Source organism: Thunnus maccoyii, chromosome 4, assembly GCF_910596095.1.
Source record: "Thunnus maccoyii chromosome 4, fThuMac1.1, whole genome shotgun sequence".
Classification (NCBI taxonomy): domain Eukaryota; kingdom Metazoa; phylum Chordata; class Actinopteri; order Scombriformes; family Scombridae; genus Thunnus; species Thunnus maccoyii.
Genome location: NC_056536.1, coordinates 10,784,563 through 10,808,516, shown reverse-complemented (window position 1 = coordinate 10,808,516; position 23,954 = coordinate 10,784,563). Strand labels below are relative to the sequence as shown.

At 40.1% G+C, this 23,954-nt stretch overlaps 3 protein-coding genes across 8 annotated transcripts in view; all 3 read right to left on the bottom strand.

The window, feature by feature from the left end:
* Positions 1–7,414, bottom strand: part of sema3h (sema domain, immunoglobulin domain (Ig), short basic domain, secreted, (semaphorin) 3H) — a 65,626-nt gene extending 58,212 nt beyond the window's left edge. For 3 of the 6 annotated variants that reach the window (XR_006095882.1, XM_042409514.1, XM_042409519.1), the window contains exons 1-4: positions 7,117–7,413; positions 5,828–5,927; positions 5,337–5,578; positions 2,663–2,772 (exon numbers count right to left, since the gene is read on the bottom strand). Coding sequence is in view for 5 of the 6 variants with exons in the window: in XM_042409514.1 (XP_042265448.1) it covers positions 2,663–2,762 (100 nt within the window). In the remaining variant the exon portion in view is untranslated. Of the gene's footprint in view, positions 1–2,662; positions 2,773–5,336; positions 5,579–5,827; positions 5,928–6,031; positions 6,132–7,116 lie in introns of those variants that run through there. The other 3 variants (XM_042409517.1, XM_042409518.1, XM_042409516.1) reach the window with 3 other exon arrangements.
* Positions 5,868–14,325, bottom strand: LOC121895324 (cytospin-B-like). The gene is made up of 3 exons (XM_042408359.1): positions 14,096–14,325; positions 12,447–13,322; positions 5,868–5,927 (listed from the first exon to the last, which is right to left on the bottom strand). The coding sequence occupies exons 1-3, from the start codon at positions 14,123–14,125 to the stop codon at positions 5,868–5,870; spliced, it is 966 nt and encodes a 321-aa protein (XP_042264293.1). The 5' UTR covers positions 14,126–14,325.
* A 6,757-nt stretch (positions 14,326–21,082) lies between these two features.
* LOC121895323 (nuclear matrix constituent protein 1a-like) lies at positions 21,083–23,674 on the bottom strand. The gene is made up of 4 exons (XM_042408358.1): positions 23,431–23,674; positions 21,782–22,657; positions 21,630–21,659; positions 21,083–21,103 (listed from the first exon to the last, which is right to left on the bottom strand). Exons 1-4 carry the CDS (start codon positions 23,458–23,460, stop codon positions 21,083–21,085), a joined length of 957 nt encoding a protein of 318 aa, XP_042264292.1. The 5' UTR covers positions 23,461–23,674.
* Between the last annotated feature and the right edge of the window lie 280 nt (positions 23,675–23,954).

Sequence of the window (23,954 nt, the reverse complement as noted above, 5' to 3'; positions counted from 1 at the left end):
TGCTTCATAGCTCTTTACAGAAGCCAATTTTCTTCAAGCGTGGGGTGAAATACTTCACTTAAATGTCAGACTCTGCTGCTTTTTCAATTAGTTTTTAGCTATGACTTACACAGATGAAGAAAAATCAAAGTGTACAGCGTCTCTGAACTGCCAAACAACCTCGGTGTCAAAGTGTTTAAGTGGAGCTGAGATCTTTTTCTAATTACAGTGATTCCATGGTGAAAATCTCCTCCATCTGTCTGTGAAAAACCTCAGTGGTGATGAGAAGGGGAGAACCACAGCATGAAGCTCCCACAGAGAGGGAGAAAACAGCACAAGCACACACGGTGGTGAACATCAAAATCCCTCCACACATCACATCACACATTTTTTATTGTTTTCTTTCCAAAGGACGAGCATACCGGCCACTGTAGATATAAAACATACACAGTAACACACACACACACACACACACACACACACACACATAAACCTCTGCTGTTCAAAGGCATGAGGGTTCACTCAGCAGAATACACAACAAAGAGAAAGGTGGGCAGAGATCCTGGAACTGAAACAGCTCTATTTAAGTGCATGCACACGAGCTCATATCTTCAAAGTGACATAAACAGAACTACGCAGATGTGCACCAACACTCACACATACTTTCATGCACTCCAAACACACATGCAACCACATAAAGCACACGCACGTACTCAAGGACACACATGCACGGGCATACAGTCCATGAGTGCCTTTCCTCATGAAGACACACATACACACACGGGGCTACTTTAGTAGCTCTTCACACTTTCACATTCAGATTTCATTAGAGTTAAATTCCCACCTGGGAGAATCCAGCAAGGTTTTCCTTCTCCCTCTTGCTGTACTTTCTAGGTCACGATTGGTCGACTCCTGCTTTATCACATCTACTTCACAGACCCTTTGTGTTTTTGGCTTATGTAAGAACGTGTAATCACTTGGTTTCTTATTCTACAGTGTCTCTGGTAAACATGATTAAAGGGAGATGAGTTTATCTCGCTGTAACTAAAGGCCAGGACGCCCCAAAAAAGGCTTTTAATTATAAAGGTGATTCACCATAAATAGAGCTGAGAGGGCAAAAGATCGAAATGCGAATCTGGTTTTAATTAGAAGATGCAGATCTTTGTTTTCTCATTACTTTTGACCGTCACGTTTGTTTGTTATCCTTAAACCACACAACATGGGTGGAAGTGTTAAATCCTCTCCTCCTGCATTGTAGGTGCAGACGGGTGGGGCTGAAGGCTTCAGCACAACTCAGAGAGCATCAAATACATTCTCTGTCAAACAAACACCATCGAATCTCGCTTCTTCTCTCAAGTGAGCCAAAACCCTCACCCCTCTGCTGCGCCCACGAGGTTAAAACAAACGCCAACAACTATTAGAGGTTTGTGCAGCACCGTCGCACACGTTAAGGGGAGCCGTCGACTCCAATTCAACCATTCATCAACCTACTGACAGCACAGTCTGCGCTCTTGTTCAACGCTGGCATGTTGATTCAACAACATGTGTTTACGCAACATGCACACTGTGGCACAAGAGCTTGGAGAAAAAGACACTAGCGGAGCGATGAACGATTCAGCTTTCCACATCTGCATGCTTATTAAATAGCTGAAATGTCATATTTTAGTTTATAAGAGTTATGGCATTTCCTTTCCCCTTTTAAGGAGATTTTTGTTGTGCCTGTCTTCAGCTTTTTCCAGCAACCTCTGTATGGATTTGACAGTGGTGGACAGATCAGCCTGAGGCCAAGAAATGATCAATTTGGTGGTGATCTGGATCTGGGATTCCTGCCATCAGATAATTATTTCTTTGTTAGACATGCTGAAACCAATAGACATGGACACTTGATTGAAAATCCCGAGGGGGTGTTTGTGCTGTCAAGGAGTCAGTTTGTAACAGGGAGGATGTCTTTGGGTGTGAAGATGAATTGGTAAATTGTTTCCAAGATGATGGCGAGAGATTCCTATATAAAGTAAATCTAAAGGCAATACAATGGCTTCTTATATGCATTTGACAGCTTTCTTGCTGCTATCTTAAAACTATGAAAATAAGCCCCAAGTTATAATAAACTAGTCTTTCTTTAAGGCGTCTTATAAAGTTGACCACAGCTGTGAATATGCTGCAAGCATTTTTTAATTATATCATTTACTCTATTTCTGACTTTACAACTGTGCTGGTGAGACTAAATTAGCACTTAAATGATGCCACCTATTAACAGATCTCACAGTAAGAGGAGAAAGTGAGATGGGCAGGAGTTTAAGACGAGTCTTTCACACCCAAACTAGATCATACAGGTGATTACAGACGCAGAGGAAGTGAGACAGTGTGGGAAAGAAAGACAAAACGGCAGATATGGACAGGTGGAGAGGTAAAAAGGCATATAATTATTATATATAATAAAGATATAATTGTGCTACACATATCGTTTAACAGTGTGTGGGCTTTAACAGAGGGAGGAAAGAAAGAAAAGTGAAAAATAAGAAGCTGTGTCTGATTTCGTCACCTGCGTCTGTGCGTGTGTGTGTGTGAGTGGGTGTGAAGAAAGAGTGAAAGCGACAGATGTATTAGACAGTAAGAGTGATTAAAAACTTAAAACACTGGAAAGAAACTGAAAACAGGGAAGAAATGAAATGTTGTCTCTTACCAGAGTGTGTGAACTGCAGTCTTGGTTGAGATGCTCTCCATGCCCCTGTTAAGGTGGCCCCGAGGTGGGCTAGCAGGACCGCTGTCACCGGCCAACACATCTTCCTCCTCCTCCAAACACACACAAACAAACACACACTGAACTCGAGTGTGAGTGTCCAAACAGTTTGAGTCAAAAGCTCAGTGTTGTATTCAGGTTGTATTAGTTCTGCACACACTCTTAGTCCAAAGTGTTGCACTGTTAAAAAACACAATCTGAATCAAATTACAGAGTAAGTCCAAGTCACAGAGATGCTGAATCCAAACACTCTTACAGTCCAAGTGGTGTGTAGGGCTTGAGAAAGTCCAGATCCTGAAAATAATTCACTGCTCCTCGCAAGACAGCACTCACACACGCACTTTTACCATCTGTGTGTTTGTGTGTTTATGTGTTTTTTTTAGTGTGTGTGGGCTTCAGAAATGGTAGGGAAAATGTATTCCAAGAAAAACTAAGTAGTCTCTCCGCTGCCTCCTCTCAGCTTGACAGCTCTCTTCTGTTCTGTCTCTCGTCCCAGCTCCTCTCCGCATGTGACTGCGCTCTCTCTCTCTCTCTTTAACCTCTCTCTCTGTCTCTCTCTCTCTCTCTCTAACCTCTCTCTCTCTCTTTCTCTGTCTCTCTCTCTCTCTCTCTCTAACCTCTCTCTCTCTCTTTCTCTGTCTCCCTGTCCGTGAGGCGGAGGGAACACAATCCCAAATCATTGTGGCCACCCTGCACACACACACACACACACAAAAACAGACACACACACACACACAGCTATTCACTGGAGATCCTAGTTAACATGGAAATGATCATCTTTATTCTCATCTCTCTCTCTCTCATTTTCTCTTTCTCTCACTTCCTCTCTTCTCCTCCCTGCTTTTTCCATTTGCACTTACTCTCACACTCTTTTTCTTTTTAATGATAATAATAATAATAATGATAAAGTTCAGCACTTTTCAAACCCAGTGATTACACAGAACTTTACACAATGATTCAATAAAACAAACTAAGTAAAAAGTAACAATGTAGATCATTTAGAAAGACCAAAAATGAAGAAAAACTATGATTATAAAAAAATAATAAGAAGGACCACAAAACTTAAGCATATGCTATGACAAAGTCAGTGAGAGCACACTATTTGTACCATTTACACCTCATGTATTTCTGACCAAACATACTGATTAACATACCATATTCAACCCCACACCAACCCCCCCTTTACCTGGTTCAAGGTGAGGATGGAAGAAACAGACACAAATCTGGGATAGGAAGCGTTTGCAGTGCTACAAATAAAGGTGCGGTTCTGACAAATCAAACAAACAGAAAGGTTTGTTTGATTAGCTACAACCGCACCTTTATTTGTAGCATTGCAAACGCTTCCTATCCCACTCACCTTGAACTAGGTAAAGGGGGGGGGGGGGGGGGGTTGGTGTGGGGTTGAATATGTTATGTTAATCACTATGTTTGTTTCTAGCAGGTCTCTTGGCAATAAAGTGAGAAATATTTAAGTGGGTTTTTTTTGTATTGTTGATGTTACTTTGAGTAAGAGTTGAGTTTTCCAACAGTTCAGCCAAATTAGCTGTTTGTTGTTTTCTTTTCATTTTTGTTAAATGTGATCTGGTGGCACGGTATTAATGACATAGTCTTGTGAGTCTGTTACTTATCGGCTTCGTTGACCGTCTGGCCAGGCTTCCACCACACACACACACACACACATGAACATGTATTAGCCAGTTTAAATGTAATTATGTAATGTCAATGACAGTGGTTTTTCAGAGGCAGTTTAAAATTAATTACTGATGTTGCAAATCTGAGTTAGTCAGGCATATCATTGACTTGAGGTGTCCCCCTTTGCCCCCCTTTTATTCTTACGTCATTAAAAGTAATGAGTGAGATCTTACAATCAATTCTACAACAAACCTTCTCTTTCTCTATAAACCAAAGTCTCTCTCCTCTTTCTCATTATTTTCTCTGTTTCCTCTCCTAACCCAAATGCAATCATTAAAGCCTGCGCCTTCTTTCTTGCTCTGTTATTTTCATTAGATAGCTGCTCACTGGGGTACGGCAGCGAGGGCTGAATTTTTCACCAGCTCAAGTTCAATCACAGGCTAGCGGGGACAATTTATTCATTCTCTGAGATAAATAATGAATTTAGGTTGCGCGCAAATGAACAAGTACAGTATATACTCCCTCTAAGGATTTCTGATTCGTAAAAGATTTATTCTCACTTGTTTGCTATAGCATAATTAGTGGAGATCTTTTTTTTAATATGACCCAGCGCTTAGTTAAATTATATGATTAAAAGTCCTGTAACCCGCTGTTTACACAACCTCACAACCGCTTTTAATTGGTTGAGAGCAAAGCTGGACAAACACGCTCGTTAATTAAGTTATCTAATCGTTCAACAAAAGAAGAAGTTAGAGACTCAATAAACCTCCTCCTGTGATGGCACTACGCCCATCTGGACTGACCTTGAGGAAGATGCTACTGAAGCTTCATGTTTTAATAATTAACATTAAATGTTTCAGTTGTTTTTAATCATTCGACAAAATGCTGTTCTGCAGCTCAGGAAAACCATCAACATAGCCTAAAGGCGGAATGTTTTTTTTATGATTTAATGAGCCAGTTGTCCTTCTCCATCTTTACTGGTTACCTCTCATTGCTGTGGCGTCTGTGTTCAGGTCATCCCGGGATCGCCTGTCAATCAAACAGGGCAGGTAGTATCGTGACTCTGAGTTTCCTGGTCCTGTAGGTCTTTTTCTGTATCAATTTTGCACGACAGACGACCTTTCAGAAGCTATAAAATCTAGGAACTACAAAAGTTCTTTAAAATTGTTGATGTTTGCTTTTCTCTTGTGTCCAAACGGCTGCGGGGATTCTACAGATTAGGAAAATCTGTAAAGGTTAAAAGTGTAAAAGTTCAGTTTAACGCAACATTTTGCACTTAAACTTTACAAGGCAGGAAACAGCAGACAGCGAAGTCATCATTTAAACATGTGAGTCAATGAATCACCATTCACTTCCTCTTGAATCATGTTCTTCAATCAACTGGATAATAACTAAGAGTTGCAATTGTGTAAGATTCTTATAAATCTTTCATTTGATCTGTCAGCAACATCCTGTGGTACAAACCCAAGCACAAACCTCAGATACAGGTTCTTCTTGGGGGGGTTGAGGGGTCGGATCAACAGCCATCAAACCAAAAGGGGCTCATGTTGCTGAAGTTGCCATGGGCACCATATCCCTGAAGAAAAAAACAAGAGGTGACAGAGAGACACAGAAGCGGATGAAGCGCGGTATTGTCAGTTTGAAAATGTCACTTCCACCTTTGTCACTTGAAGCTCTCACCATAAAACCCACTTAGTAGGATCTTCTAAACTCTCGGGTCATTAAGACGAGATAATTTGAGGCTCCTCTTCAGCTGATCAGTCGGCCTCTTAATTACAAGTAATGACCGCCCAGCTAGCTTGAACACAAGGCCTCTGATTTCTCTTTGACATCAATTAGTCAATTAGCGTGTGAGCTCTGGCTGCTGAGATCGTTACTGGTCTCAGAACGTACCGCCGCCATTCTGTATAAACCACATAGACACTCATACTCATTAACTCATGCACATTCCCTCTGTTTCATGAGTTGAGTGAGAATCCTCTCTCACAGTTAATGAGCGTTCATTGTAATGTTCTGTTCGTTTTGTTTCATGAGGTTTATGTCCCCTTTTAAGGCTGATGTGAAACCTTGATGTCACTAATTCAAAGTGTCCATCATAGCTACACATGTCAGACTGATATATGACTGATATGACTAAGAGATATAAAGAGAAACCAGCGTCAATTCAGCTGTTTCTCAAAACATAAATTAGGTTTTTTTTTCAATACTAAAGATTCATGGATTGGAGGTCAAAACTGAAGCCTCTGTCAAGCGGGGAGGAAACAGAGACAGAGGATTATTTATTTCATATATCACAAGATCCTCATGAGTTTCACATACAAAGCAACAAGTGATTTATATGTAATGATTAGCTTGAGCCCACCCAACCTAGGTCCTTTAAAATAAAAGTGAAGATTTCGAACAATTAAAAGCTTCAAAATCCACTAAAAGTCATGTTTGATTTGAGCTGGGAGTGACAGCAACACCTCCTTCACAGACAGCATTGAAGCTGAAGCTGTATTTTTGTGCTTTAACATTTTTATCTTGCTTAATAAAGAGCTAACTGACGCAGTAGCTGTTTACAGCACATAAATAACGTATTACTTTAAAACAAAACATGAAATAGTCATAATTTGGGCCGGTGGTGAGACTATTACTGTAACAGTTAACTAATACAGAGGTGTTTGAGTGTAACTTAACTGTTTTTTCATATTTTCTAGTGTCACACTGAGGTCGTGAGAGACGTTTAGGTTAACCAAAAATACCCCAAACACATAAAATCGTACCAAAATCTTGTAATGGTCCGCGGCTCGTTGTGCATCTTAGTGGAGAACTGACTGGGAATCTCACAGGCGGGTTTGCACCACACAGGTAGGACACTGCTGCCATCTTACGTTTCTGCTCGCTGCTTACTTAATTGGGATCTCGTGCTTCTGAAACTTCAAAGTCCCGCGAGACTTTGCAGGGGAGAACAATCTTCTAACGAGACTCGTTCGTAAATAAAGTGATCGGATTAAATTTAAAAGCTTTTAAAGTTAAAGCTTTTTCCACGTCCAAACGTGAACAAGAGCTTTTTTCCTGACAACACACAGCGTCAAAGAAAAAGACAGGCAACCGTTTTAAACTCTGATTGGCTGATTTGAGTCAATGCACCGATGATGTAATGACATATTTGTACCACTAGAGCTCAGTGTGAGATTGTGTAAAATTTAGTATACTGTCCTTGTTGGAGAGAAAACATATACGTTACATCAAGTCAGACTATGTTTAAAGACATTTCAAAATATGTATCAACAAAAAATAACTGCAGCTGAATGTGAAAAATGATATTCATCAGCAGAATGTAAGCACTGAGTAAAAATGATTAAAAACGCTGCAGTTCAGCCCGGAGTTGCGACTGGTGCATCACAAGGTCTGTTAGAATTAATTTTTTGATACCAGCATCTCCTGAGTTAATCCGAGGTCTTAATTTATTCCTCCCATGACCCACTTTTGGCTCCCTACCTGCAGTGAATCACACAGGCCGAAACTAAGATTTCACTAAAGGTAACATATAGACATTTAGAGCTCCGAATTATATTTTGATATAATATTATTAACTAATACAATTACAAACATATAACATTATATAAGCTCTCTTATAAAGACTCGTCCTTGTAAAATAGCTTTTAATTGGAGTCTTTCTTTTTGTTTTGTTGTGTTACTCATTTATTTATACTCAATATTTTTCATTCTTTCTATTTCTTGATTGCATTGAACATATTCTAATTTGTAATTATACTGTGTATTTTCTGTTTTTATGTCTGTGAAGCACTTTGTAAACTTGTTTTTGAAAAGTGCTATATAAATAGAGGTTATTATGATTATTATTATTATTATGATTATTATTATTATATGATGATAATTAAAATCCTACAACATTCTCGCTCAAAATATTTTTAAAGAAAGAAAATATCTCTCTAATGACATATTAATCCACCCTATCGAAACTACTGACAAGCGTTTATGGGTCCAAGCAGTGAATTTAATTAGGTATATATGCTTTTAATCTCCTATAGTAATTAAAATACTTATGTTAAAAGTATTGGCCAATCAGGTTCAATCCCAGAAAATCGTTTGAATTTAAACTCTTAAACAGATGTGATGGAGTTTATGACAGGGTGGACTGGGTATTTTGGAGGGAGTGGGTCTGATGGTGGTGCGCGCACCCGTCATGATGTGTTGGAACCTTTTGTGTGGGGGCGCGGCTGACGGGAGCGCGCTTGGTGCTAAACAGCCAGAGGTGGATCCTCTGGTTTGCTCTGTGGTTGAGCAGTGAGGCCGATATGTAAACATTTTTAAACTGTTGATTCATGTGTCAAACTGTGGGAAGCACCAGCCGGTAGCGTTTCTTTTGAGCAAAATGTGTCATAGAGATAAACTCCTGTCCCGCCGCAGAATCAGACACAGACGGTGACTGGGCGTTGTGTTTCTGTGCTAAAAATAAAACTTTGGGAAACAACAGAATAGGTGGGTGTATGGATGACTCACAGTCATGGGGCAATCCTCGTCAGAGCCTTGGCTGGACCGTGTATGGTCAATGTGTAAAATTGTAGCCAGTTTCTTACAGGGATAGTCAGTAGTTGTGTCTATAATGTGAATTCCTGTATATTAAATGTTCATTTGCAATTTTCTGTCGTGGTCCCAGTGATATTTGTTGACAGAGTGTACTGGAGCAGCATCACATGACATGGTTAAGCTACGCCTGAATCAAAAAAAGGTTATAAATGCAGCTGCAAGAACAATACTTTCCACTCATATCTTGGGATGTTTAATTTGAAAGGGAACTTTAATTCTTATAATTATTAATTCTGATTATATCTATTCTAATTAGGCTATCTGTTAACTCCCTCTGCTCTGTCATCTGTTTCATTCTGCGGATGTCTCTAATTTTTCACTCTGTATTGATGGTTATTTGAGGTGCTTTAACTGTGCGCTCCCTCATGCCTCCCGGCGCATGGAGAGCTGTTTTCTCTCCACATGGAGGTTTCTCATATGCAGCAGCCCCAGGCGCACCGTCACCGGGTGAGCTGCCGACATCATACCGAGGAGAAACATGACGCTCCCCGCCGGCTTTGAGGCCGCGGACCTCACGCGCCGGGTCATTACGGTCGCTCAATCAGGAGTCCAGGTGTAGACCGAGGTAGGACATCTGCTGGCTCGGCTGCAGGGCGCTCCTGTGCGATAAATTTGGGAATGAGCTGCAGTCAATGAATCGCTAAACGTCACGTTAGGACGTAATAGAAAACTGTTCGCGCCGATGCATTTTTGAAAGAGCAACGGCCGATGGGGAAACTCCAACAAATGCTGTAACTTCATGACTCACGTCAGTCACGGACAGACGCGTTTGTGGGGCTGACTCGGATGTTGCGGTCCAGCGAGAAAGTACACCAGACAGACAGAGACCAGTCCCACCAGTCCGTCCAAAGTCATCACCAAAGATCGTCTATTTTAAAGATGACTTGCACAAGGCGAGAGGCGTCACTCTCATTGTATCCTCTTTGCTGCAGCACACAGTGGACCTGTGGATTTAGTTTTTTTTCTCAGCACTTACTGATCAAAAATGCTTCCGTCTAAATGTTTAAACAGTCTATAAAGTCTCACCACAAATAAAGTCACCGCAAACAACATTAAGGCACACCTCTATGTTGTACACAGGATCTATCATGCGTTTAGCATTCTTCATAAATTACATATTGCAAAAGCATTTGTATTTGTCTTTTGCACGAAGTTCTCTACAAAATATCTTATAAACGTTTGAGAAGTGGTGGCCAGTCAAGGAAGTCTTTTTTTTTTTTTTTACCAGACCTTATTGGGACTGGAGTGTGAGAAACTGACTCAACTTAATGTTTTGTTTTGTTTCGTACTAGCTATTGAGTGTTGATCCAACACTAGTGTGACTGTGCCTCACTACATTGTCAACTATGTGTTTCCCCAACTCATATGGGACCATACACACAATATAACTGAGATTTTGAAGGTGAAATTGGCTGCAGCACTCCAGTATCTAGCAGCCATTGGCGACATTGCACTTTAAGGTACTTCCTCATTGGTTTCAACCTCAAGCTGTGCTGCGTGATATATAGATGGATGTAACGAGGTGTGATGTCACTCAGTGGTTTGTAATGGAGCTGGTTTGAAGCCTCGAGTTGCTGGTTATGGTCAGTGCCAATTTTTCTGTTTGGAGGTACGACTGTCCAAATAAGGAGTGCGTGGTGTTGCCTTTCACACTCTGGAAACTTGCCCCACTACCCTGGACTTCACACTTTGGCTAAAATTAGCCACTTTAACTAAACTGTGTTAAAAGGGCAGGTATTATAGTCAAGGAACTTTAAACTTACTAAAATATTGCAAATAATGATAAGTATTTGCATTTCTGCATGCCAAAAGACCGATTGCACTGATCTAGAAAAAGACGAGCACACCAATTATTACACAGTGGGCAGATGCTATCAAGTCTTCCATTAGAAAAAATACTTATATATCAAAAGGAAAACAAGATGTGTTTGAAAAGGTTTGAGGACCATTTTTACTTTTACTTTACTTTTGTGACCTGTATGAACCTGATAAATGATCAAGAGGAAGAGGGATGAATTCTTCTTGATGTGAACCTTGACTAATATTTTGAGTGAGCTCTTGTGACAGTAACTGAGTGCAATCAATTAAACTGATAATCTATTTTCAAATTAGAAGTGTGTATTTTCTAGGAATTACTGATATAAAACAACTTATTCTTAGTGTTATATGTAGTTTTTGTTTGTCTTTTTACACAGCTTCACTCTTTTGTACCTATGTATTCACCAAGGGAACAAACAATAAATATATTATTTGAAAAATAATTTAGGGTTGAGCTGTTGTATTCATTTTATTCATTTCATATTTTTGAGATGATAAAAAGCAGAATTGATGACCCCACATGACCCCTAAAGTTTACTTCTGAGACAACATATGTACATTAAAAATTAGTGGCCCCAACACTGATCCCTGGGAAACCCCACAAATTATTTAAGAGTGTTATCAGAAATGATCATTACTTGTGGCAAAGAGCTCTCTGTCAGAGAGATAAGAGGCAAACCAGTTAAAAACATTTCCAGACACTACAATGTGTTCCTTCAGTCTGTGTAAAATAAATTTGTGAGCAACTGCATTGATGGCAAATCAAGTACCAAAACCAAAAGTTCATTGTCATCTAAATTTATACAGTCAACTACTTTTACATTGTGTTAGGGTGAAAATGAAGAGTCATCATCAGTTTACAGAGAGTCATATAAGATAGATATTGAAAACCTTTTCTGTTATTTTTTTATTGATAGTACAGTACTAAGCTTCACAGGAAGAAGAAGCTGAGTGGCTTCTTCTTCTTGTGAAGCTGCAAACGTAATTACTGGACCACCGTGTTGCCCTTGTAGAGGAGAGAAGGAGGGTGACATAGGCTGAATTGGTGGATGGATGGATGAGACGAGATGAGAGAGAGAATTTCCTGAGAGAGGGAGGCGGGGGAGAGTCTGGACGGGAGGAAAAGAGATGGGAGAGGTTTATGGGGTAAAGGGGTAGAGGGGTTGGGATGGTTTGTCGGGTAGGGGTGAAAGAGAAGAGGTTGGGGAAAGGGGGCGGTTAGGAAGGGAGAAAGGATGTCACTCATCTCTCCTTTCCTTCTCTCTTTTTTCCCTCTCCTTCCTCTCCTTCTCCTTCTTCTCCTCCTCTTTCTTTTCTTTTTTCTCTCTTTTTTCCCTCTCCTTCCTCTCCTTCTTCTCTTTCTTCTCCCTCTCCTCCTCCTCTTTCTTTGCTTTCTTCAATCTTTCCTTCTCCATCTTCTCATGTTCTGCTTTTTCTTTCTTCATTCTCTCCTCCTCCTCTTTTCTCTCCCTCTTCAGTCTCTTCTCTATTTCTTTCTGCGCCTTCTTTTCCTCCTTTTTCATTCTTGCCTTTTCTTTATCTGTTTTCTTGGCCAGCTCCTGAAAAGACAGACAACATACAATTCAGTGTTTTCTGCGTCCGAAGGTTCAATCTCAAACAAACTGAAACAAAATCCAACAGGTTATTATTCAAATCAAAATGATCAGCTGATGTGACGTACCTGAAGTTGGGCATTTTCTTCATTCAGGAGCTTTATCTCCTCTTCCATCTGGCTGGCCTTATGGCGCCACTCGTCTTCCAGTTGCTGTCTTTGTCTCTGCATCTCCATTTTCAATCCATCTTCTAGAGATTCATATTTTCTTCTCCACGCTGCCTCACTTTGTTTGCTGGCTACTTCTCTTTGGCTCAGCTGGAACATATTCTCTACAAGAGCCTTCTTTTTCTCCCTTACTACGGAGATCAGGTCTTGCTTTTCATGGGTGACTTGGCTCAACTTCCTCTCTAAGTCCTCCTGCAGAGTTTTTAGTTCAGCGAGGACCTTCTCCTGTTGAGACCACTTGCTTTCCCATGTTGCCTTCAACTCAGTGACAGTCTTGTTGGATGAGCATTCCAGCTCTGCCTTTTCCTCCTGGCAGACTTTTGATATCTTATCATTTTCGCTCTTCCAGAAGGCCGTCACCTTTTCATATTCTTGCTGCCAATACTTGATGACCCTCCTGATCTCTACTTTATGGTGATGCAGATCTTTCCTAAGGGAGTGGACTTCCTCCTCCTTTCCTCTCAGTTTCATGTCCATCTTCCTGCAATGATCATCAAACTGCTGGTGATTTTTGTTGGCGGTCTTCAGCAAAACGGCTTTTTCATCCAGCAGTTCCTGATACTTGTGCTCCCAGTCGATCTCTCTGCAGGCCATCTGCTCCTTCAGAGCAGAATTTTCTGCGGCCAACTGCTGGTTTACTGTTTTGGAGTCCAACAGGGCTCGCCGCAGGGCCTGCAGGACTCTACCGGGAGTGTGCTGGTTCTGCTCCGCCGTTTCAGCTTGGCTTACATGGTCTGGACCACTGGCAGAGTCTTGGTGCAGCACTTGGAAAGGTGTCTGAAACACAGAAATGTACATGCAGGTAAAAATACTGTCCCATCCTTACTTTGGATACATACAAAAAGACAAGAGGTCTTTCATCATTATATTTATCAATACAGTTGAATGTACTGTAGCCATAAAAAAATCTGTTTCATTGGCCTAAGAGAAAATGTAAGTGAAAATATATCTGAATATATCTAACAGGATGTGAGAAATGGCTTTACACTTGTTCTTATTTGCTGCCCTGAATGATAATCATTATTCTCACAACTGCATGTATATGCACTGCACAGTATATGTATATGGAGCATTTCTCTCAAGTCTTCATATTTTATCTAAAGCCTTAACAACTACAAGGAAATGATTTTCAAGATACACTTTCTTCCATCACTTCATTATCTCTTTCCATTAAAATGATCAAAATATTAAGTGTAATTATCACATGACAGCACAGCACTTCATTTAAGCTGCAAATGGCCATTAGTCACTCAAAACATTAAATGCATGTGCCAAAGCCTTGACCAAAACACTCACATTCTTGTGACAAAGTACACTAAAATATAGTTTCTGTATTTCACTTAAATACACTCACTCAATAGTGAAGTTAAATATCCTCAACACACAAATGTATAGTAGAACATCAGGCTAGCAACGTGAGTTGTTTATTAAAAATCCCTTGTGTCAAGAAATGTTCACAAGGATTTTTGTCTGAGCTTTAGATAAAAGATGAAGCAGATAGCAATTGAAAAAAGTTTGCCTGAAAGCATTTCTTGCTGAAAAATTCTTACCTCAACTCTTGACATGTTGCTTTTCTGCATGACGCTTTAACACAAATAGTGTAGCGATATTTGTTGCTTGTGGAGATGTGCTAGTTCAGTTTTGGTACTACTTGAACTGTCGTTTCTTCAGTGGGCGCTCTGTTTGTACTGAGAGATGTCTCTCTGTTTGAGTCCAAGTTGCAACAGGCTGAGTTTGTCCTTTACGATGTAAACATTCTGTATGACATCTCAAAGGACACATGACAGAGTCATCACTGGAGTTCAGAATGTGATGTCATCATTAGACCTTTTTATTGTCATGTGACATGGTCAGATTAAACCTTTCATCATAAAATGCAAGACTGGATGCTTTCGATTTAAAAAATAAAAGCACACAAAACACAAGTGCAGCCCAACATGGCATTTTGAATGATAACGGAGTATTAGGGACACAATGAGGGAAAAAAATATTTTGATAATATAATAGTTTTGAGATTTTGAGGAAATAATATCATTGCTTTGAAAAGGTTCATTGCTCTATGAGAATAAACTCCTAATATTATGAGAAAAAAATAACATTTCAGTGGGAAATATGAGAGGAGCAGTCTACTTTTTTTGAAAGTAATATATTTATTGGTTTTCAGTTTGCATTACACATCAAATTGTAGCAGTAATATAGAACATAGCAAACATTTTTCACCCTGTCCCCCCCGGATCCTCCATCCCTTTCAACTGAATACATACATACAAACAAACAAATAAACAAAATAGTAATAATAATAATAATCACATAAATTAAAATAAATAAAGTGTGTTCCTCAAGTCTGTGTACAAGATTGTTATGCTACCTTACTCCCTCAGAGTTTGTTCCTGCTGAAGCAGATTACCAACATTAACGTCATGTCTTAAGAAGTACATAAAAGCTCTCCAAATATAAAGACATTTTGTTTACGTCTAATAATGTACGTTATCTTTTCCATTGACATGTTTGATGCCATTTCTTTAATCCACATTCCGATTCTTGGCCCATCAGTATTTTTCCAATTAATAGCAATTATACATTTAGCTTGTAATATACGCATGTCTACGAATGTAAGCTCTTTACTTTGTAAGTTTAGGTTGGTAGGATATAAACCCAGAACGAGAAGCTTAGGATCCAGTGGTAATGTCTTTGATCACATTTGATCAATCATATTAATAATATCTTGCCAAAAGAATTTCACTCTCACACATTCCCATACACAGTGGTACAATGTCCTTCTTGCCTCATTACACTTGACACAAGTATCATGAATGTTATCATTAAACATATGCAATTTAACAGGAGTTATGCATGTATGCATGAGCCATTGATACTGTATAAGTTTCAAGCTACTGTTGACTCTAGGCTTAACAGTATTCACCAAGGCAACAAACAATAAATATATTATTTGAAAAATAATTTAGGGTTGAGCTATTGTATTCAATTTATTCATTTCATATTTTTGAGATGATAAAAAGCAGAATTTTAGCTCTGCAGCTAGCATTAGCAGCTAACGTAAACTAAGCAGTTAGCGATGGCTTCTCTCTCTCCCTCTCGTTCTCCTGCTCTCTCTTGCTCGGTGTGTCAAATGTTTAGTTATTCCTCTGCCTCCTTTAGTGATAGTGGTACGTGTAATAAGTGTAGTTTATTTGCAGTACTGGAGGCAAGGCTTAGTGAATTGGAAGCGCGGCTCCGCACCACGGAAAAACAATCAGCAGCTAATGTAGTTAGCCAGCCCCCAGTATCCGGTGCGGGCCGACCTAGCATAGCTCCCACTCCCCCGGTAGCTCCCGAGCAGCCGGGAAGCCAGGGCGGCTGGGTGACTGTCCGAAGGAAGCATAGCCCTACGCAGAAGCCCACGGTTCACCACCAACCAGTTCATGTTTCTAACAGGTTCTCCCCACTCAGTGACACACCCGCTGAGAAACAAACTCTGATTATTGGCAGCTCCATAGTCAGAAACGTGAAGTTAGCGACACCAGCAGCCATAGTTAAATGTATTCCTGGGGCCAGAGCGGGCGACATTGAGTCAAATTTAAAACTGCTGGCTAAGAATAAACGTAAATATGGTACGATTGTCATCCATGTCGGCGGCAACGACTCCCGATTACGCCGATCGGAGGTCACCAAAATTAATGTTGAGTCGGTGTGTACATTTGCAAAAACAATGTCGGACTCCGTAATTTTCTCTGGACCACTGCCTAATCTGACCAGTGATGACATGTACAGCCGCATGTCACAATTCAACCGCTGGTTGTCGAGGTGGTGTCCAGCAAACGATGTGGGCTTCATAGATAATTGGCAGACTTTCTGGGGAAGACCTGGTCTGATTAGGAGAGACGGCATACATCCCACTTTGGATGGAGCTGCTCTCATATCTAGAAATATGACCAAGTTTATTAGTAGACCAAAACCATGACAACCCAGAGTTGAGACCAGGAGGCAGAGCTGCAGTCCTACACGCTTCTCTGCGCTTCCATTAGAGCAGTTACCCACCCAAAACCACATAGAGACTGTGTCTGTCCCCCGACCACATAAATCAATTAAATCCAAAGTAAACAAAAGAAGAGTCATTCATGAAAATCTAGTAAAAATTAAAACCACTACTGCAATAGTACAACAAAATAAGATAATTAAATGTGGACTCTTGAACATTAGATCTCTATCATCTAAAGCTGTTTTAGTAAACGATTTAATCTCAGATCATCATATTGATTTATTTTGTCTCACTGAAACCTGGCTGTGTCATGAAGAATATGTCAGCCTAAATGAATCCACTCCCCCCAGTCATATTAATACTCATATTCCTCGAGACACTGGCCGAGGAGGAGGAGTTGCAGCCATTTTCAACTCAAGCCTGGTCGTCAACCCTAGACCTAAATTTAATTATAACTCATTCGAAAGCCTTGTTCTTAGCCTCTCTCAGCCAACCTGGAAAACTTTACAGCCAGTTCTATTTGTTATAGTGTACCGCCCTCCTGGCCCGTACTATGAATTCCTATCTGAATTCTCAGAGTTTTTGTCGTATTTAGTCCTTAGTACAGATAAAGTAATTATAGTAGGTGATTTTAATATTCATGTGGACGTTGATAGTGACAGTCTCAGCACTGCATTTATCTCATTATTAGACTCAATTGGCTTCTCTCAGTGTGTAAATAATCCCACTCACCGTCTTAACCACACCCTAGACCTTGTTCTGACTTATGGGATTGAAATTGAACATTTAATAACTTTTCCACAAAATCCTATTCTATCAGATCATTTTTAATAACTTTTGAATTCCTATTACTGGACTACACACCATTAGACAAAAATGTCCTCACTAGATGTCTCTCTGATAGTGTTATAGATAAATTTAAGAAAGCAATTCCATCAGTACTGAATTCACTGCCATGTCTCAATACTACAGAGGACTCTTATGTTAACTTTAGTCCCTCCCAAATTGATAATCTTGTTGATAGTGCTGCAGGCTCATTAAGAAAAACACTCGACTCCATCGCCTCCTTAAAAAAGAAGATAATAAAACATAAGAGGTTAGCTCCATTGTATAACTCCCAAACCCGCAAATTAAAGCAAACATCGCGAAAATTGGAAAGGATTTGGCGTTCCACCAAAGTAGAAGAATCTCGCTTAGTCTGGCAAGATAGTCTTATAACATATAGGAAGGCCCTCTGTAATGCCAGAGCCGCCTATTACTCAGCATTAATAGAAGAGAATAAAAACAGCCCTAGGTTCCTTTTCAGCACTTTGGCCAGGCTGACAAAGAGTCATAACTCTACTGATCCATGTATTCCTATAGCTCTCAGTAGTAACGACTTTATGAGCTTCTTTAATGATAAAATTCTAACTATTAGAGACAAAATTAACCACCTCCTGCCCTAAACAGGCACCATTCTCTCCCCAAACACAGGCACCTTAGAAACAGCTGTAAATCCTGACATATATTTGGACTGTTTTTCTCCAGTAGACTTTCCTGAACTAACTTCAATGATTTGTTCAGCTAAACCATCAACCTGTCTCTTAGACCCCATCCCAACTAGGCTGCTTAAGGAAGCCTTACCCTTGGTTAGCGCTTCTTTACTAGATATGATCAATCTGTCTTTAGTAACAGGCTATGTACCACAGTCCTTTAAAGTAGCTGTAATTAAACCTCTTCTTAAGAAGCCTACTATTGATTCAGGTGTTTTAGCCAATTATAGACCTATATCTAACCTTCCTTTTCTATCTAAGATCCTTGAGAAAGCAGTCTCTAATCAGTTATGTGACTTTCTACATAACAATAGTTTATTTGAGGATTTTCAGTCAGGATTTAGAGCGCATCATAGCACAGAGACAGCACTGGTGAAACTCACAAATGACCTCCTGATTGCATCGGACAAAGGACTTCTCTCTGTACTTGTCTTGTTAGATCTTAGTGCTGCATTCGACACAATTGACCATCAAATCCTTTTGCAGAGACTGGAACATTTAATTGGCATTAAAGGAACTGCATTAAGCTGGTTTAAGTCCTATTTATCAGACCGATTTCAGTTTGTACATGTTAATGATGAATCCTCCGTGAAGGCAAGGGTTAGACACGGAGTTCCACAAGGTTCTGTACTTGGACCAATTCTATTCACCTTGTATATGCTTCCTTTAGGTAATATTATTAGGAAACACTCCATAAATTTTCATTGTTATGCAGATGACACCCAATTATATTTATCAATGAAGCCAGATGAACCCAATCAGTTAAACAAACTCCAAGCATGCCTTAACGACATAAAGACCTGGATGACCCTGCAATTTTCTACTACTAAATTCAGATAAAACTGAAGTTATTGTGCTTGGCCCTAAACACCTTAGAAACACATTATCTAATGATATAGCTACTCTGGATGGCATTACCCTGGCCTCCAGCACCACCGTAAGGAATCTGGGAGTTATCTTTGATCAGGATATGTCCTTTAACTCCCACATAAATCAAATCTCAAGGACAAATCTCAAAAGGCCTTTTTTCACTAACGTAATATCGCAAAAATCAGGCACATCCTGTCCCTAAAAGATGCAGAAAAACTAGTTCACGCATTTGTTACTTCTAGGCTGGATTATTGCAATTCCTTATTATCAGGCTGCTCAAACAAGTCTGTAAAGACTCTCCAGCTGGTCCAGAATGCAGCTGCACGTGTACTGACTAAAACTAGAAAAAGAGATCACATTTCTCCCATTTTAGCTTCGCTACATTGGCTTCCTGTAAAATCTAGAATAGAATTTAAAATCCTTCTCCTAACTTACAAAGCCCTTAACGGTCAGGCACCATCATATCTTGAAGAGCTCATAATACCGTATTATCCCACTAGAACACTGCGCTCCCAGTATGCAGGCTTACTGGTGGTCCCAACAGTCTTTAAAAGTAGAATGGGAGGCAGAGCCTTCAGCTATCAGGCTCCTCTTCTATGGAACCATCTACCAGATTCGGTCTGGGGTGCAGACACCCTCTCTATGTTTAAGAGTAGGCTTAAAACTTTCCTTTTTGATAAAGCTTATAGTTAGGGCCGACCAGGCTCGCCTTGGATCAGCCCTTAGTTATGCTGCTATAGGCCTAGACTGCTGGGGGACTCCCCATGATGCACTGAGCTCCTCTCTCCTCCTCCTCCTCTCCATCTGTATGCATTCATGTAACATCAATGCATGTCACTAACTTTGCTTCTTCCCCGGAGTTTTTTGTGCTTTCTCATCTCACAGGAACCCCGGGTCCTGGGCCGAGCCTTCGCGGTCCTTCACAGTCCTGATGGCATCCTTCCCTGGCTATTGATACTTATACTTATTGTTGTTGTTATGATTGTTGTTCTTCTGTCCCCCCTCCCCCTCTCCCTCTCTCTTTCTCTCTCTCAACCCAACCGGTCAAAGCAGATGGCCGCCCACCAAGAGCCGGGGTCTGCTTGAGGTTTCTACCCGTTAAAGGGGAGTTTTTCCTTACCGCTGTCGCCAAGTACTTGCTCATGGGGGAATTGTTGGGTCTCTGTAAATTAAAGAGTACGGTCTTGACCTGCTCTATGTGAAAAGTGCCTTGAGATGACTTTTGTTGTGATATGGCGCTATATAAATAAAAATTGACTGATTGATTGATTGATTTACTTTGTAAGTTTAGGTTGGTAGGATATAAACCCAGAACGAGAAGCTTAGGATCCAGTGGTAATGTCTTTGATAATATGTGATCAATCATATTAATAATATCTTGCAAAAAGAATTTCACTTTCACACATTCCCATACACAGTGGTACAATGTCCTTCTTGCCTCATTACACTTGACACAAGTATCAGGAATGTTATCATTAAACATATGCAATTTAACAGGAGTTATGCATGTATGCATGAGCCATTTATACTGTATAAGTTTCAAGCTACTGTTGACTCTAAGCTGAACAGTATTCACCAAGGCAACAAACAATAAATATATTATTTGAAAAATAATTTAGGGTTGAGCTGTTGTATTCAATTTATTCATTTCATATTTTTGAGATGATAAAAAGCAGAATTGATGACCCCACATGACCCCTAAAGTTTACTTCTGAGACAACATACATACATTAAAAATTAGTGGCCCCAACACTGATCCCTGGGAAACTCCACAAATTATTTAAGAGTGTTATCAGAAATGATCATTACTTGTGGCAAAGAGCTCTCTGTCAGAGAGATAAGAGGCAAACCAGTTCAAAACATTTCCAGACACTACAATGTGTTCTTTCAGTCTGTGTAAAATAAATTTGTGAGCAACTGCATTAATGGCAAATCAAGTACCAAAACCAAAAGTTCATTGTCATCTAAATTTATAGTGTCAACTACTTTTACATTGTGTTAGGGTGAAAATGAAGAGTCATCATCAGTTTACAGAGAGTCATATAAGATAGATATTGAAAACCTTTTCTGTTAATTTTTTATTGATAGTACAGTACTAAGCTTCACAGGAAGAAGAAGCTGAGTGGCTTCTTCTTCTTGTGAAGCTGCAAACGTAATTACTGGACCACCGTGTTGCCCTTGTAGAGGAGAGAAGGAGGGTGACATAGGCTGAATTGGTGGATGGATGGATGAGACGAGATGAGAGAGAGAATTTCCTGAGAGAGGGAGGCGAGGGAGAGTCTGGACGGGAAGAAAAGAGATGGGAGAGGTTTATGGGGTAAAGGGGTAGAGGGGTTGGGATGGTTTGTCGGGTAGGGGTGAAAGAGAAGAGGTTGGGGAAGGGGGGCGGTTAGGAAGGGAGAAAGGATGTCACTCATCTCTCCTTTCCTTCTCTCTTTTTTCCCTCTCCTTCCTCTCCTTCTTCTCCTTCTTCTCCTCCTCTTTCTTTTCTTTTTTCTCTCTTTTTTCCCTCTCCTTCCTCTCCTTCTTCTCTTTCTTCTCCCTCTCCTCCTCCTCTTTCTTTGCTTTCTTCAATCTTTCCTTCTCCATCTTCTCATGTTCTGCTTTTTCTTTCTTCATTCTCTCCTCCTCCTCTTTTCTCTCCCTCTTCAGTCTCTTCTCTATTTCTTTCTGCGCCTTCTTTTCCTCCTTTTTCATTCTTGCCCTTTCTTTATCTGTTTTCTTGGCCAGCTCCTGAAAAGACAGACAACATACAATTCAGTGTTTTCTGCGTCCGAAGGTTCAATCTCAAACAAACTGAAACAAAATCCAACAGGTTATTATTCAAATCAAAATGATCAGCTGATGTGACGTACCTGAAGTTGGGCATTTTCTTCATTCAGGAGCTTTATCTCCTCTTCCATCTGGCTGGCCTTATGGCGCCACTCTTCTTCCAGTTGCTGTCTTTGTCTCTGCATCTCCATTTTGAATCCATCTTCTAGAGATTCATATTTTCTTCTCCACGCTGCCTCACTTTGTTTGCTGGCTACTTCTCTTTGGCTCAGCTGGAACATATTCTCTACAAGAGCCTTCTTTTTCTCCCTTACTACGGAGATCAGGTCTTGCTTTTCATGGGTGACTTGGCTCAACTTCCTCTCTAAGTCCTCCTGCAGAGTTTTTTGTTCAGCGAGGACCTTCTCCTGTTGAGACCACTTGCTTTCCCATGTTGCCTTCAACTCAGTGACAGTCTTGTTGGATGAGCATTCCAGCTCTGCCTTTTCCTCCTGGCAGACTTTTGATATCTTATCATTTTCGCTCTTCCAGAAGGCCGTCACCTTTTCATATTCTTGCTGCCAATACTTGATGACCCTCCTGATCTCTACTTTATGGTGATGCAGATCTTTCCTAAGGGAGTGGACTTCCTCCTCCTTTCCTCTCAGTTTCATGTCCATCTTCCTGCAATGGTCATCAAACTGCTGGTGATTTTTGTTGGCAGTCTTCACCAAAATGGCTTTTTCATCCAGCAGTTCCTGATACTTGTGCTCCCAGTCGATCTCTCTGCAGGCCATCTGCTCCTTCAGAGCAGAATTTTCTGCGGCCAACTGCTGGTTTACTGTTTTGGAGTCCAACAGGGCTCGCCGCAGGGCCTGCAGGACTCTACCGGGAGTGTGCTGGTTCTGCTCCGCCGTTTCAGCTTGGCTTACATGGTCTGGACCACTGGCAGAGTCTTGGTGCAGCACTTGGAAAGGTGTCTGAAACACAGAAATGTACATGCAGGTAAAAATACTGTCCCATCCTTACTTTGGATACATACAAAAAGACAAGAGGTCTTTCATCATTATATTTATCAATACAGTTGAATGTACTGTAGCCATAAAAAAATCTGTTTCATTGGCCTAAGAGAAAATGTAAGTGAAAATATATCTGAATATATCTAACAGGATGTGAGAAATGGCTTTACACTTGTTTTTATTTGCTGCCCTGAATGATAATCATTATTCTCACAACAGCATGTACATGCACTGCACAGTATATGTATATGGAGCATTTCTCTCAAGTCTTCATATTTTATCTAAAGCCTTAACAACTACAAGTAAATGATTTTCAAGATACACTTTCTTCCATCAGTTCATTATCTCTTTCCATTAAAATGATCAAAATATTAAGTGTAATTATCACATGACAGTACAGCACTTCATTTAAGCTGCAAATGGCCATTAGTCACTCAAAACATTAAATGCATGTGCCAAAGCCTTGACCAAAGCACTCACATTCTTGTGACAAAGTACACTAAAATATAGTTTCTGTATTTCACTTAAATACACTCACTCAATAGTGAAGTTAAATATCCTCAACACACAAGTGTATAGTAGAACATCAGGCTAGCAACGTGAGTTGTTTATTAAAAATCCCTTGTGTCAAGAAATGTTCACAAGGATTTTTGTCTGAGCTTTAGATAAAAGATGAAGCAGATAGCAATTGAAAAAAGTTTGCCTGAAAGCATTTCTTGCTGAAAAATTCTTACCTCAACTCTTGACATGTTGCTTTTCTGCATGACGCTTTAACACAAATAGTGTAGCGATATTTGTTGCTTGTGGAGATGTGCTAGTTCAGTTTTCGTACTACTTGAACTGTCGTTTCTTCAGTGGGCGCTCTGTTTGTACTGAGAGATGTCTCTCTGTTTGAGTCCAAGTTGCAACAGGCTGAGTTTGTCCTTTACGATGTAAACATTCTGTATGACATCTCAAAGGACACATGACAGAGTCATCACTGGAATTCAGAATGTGATGTCATCATTAGACCTTTTTATTGTCATGTGACATGGTCAGATTAAACCTTTCATCATAAAATGCAAGACTGGATGCTTTCGATTTAAAAAATAAAAGCACACAAAACACAAGTGCAGCCCAACATGGCATTTTGAATGATAACGGAGTATTAGGGACACAATGAGGGGAAAAAAATATTTTGATAATATAATAGTTTTGAGATTTTGAGGAAATAATATCATTGCTTTGAAAAGGTTCATTGCTCTATGAGAATAAACTC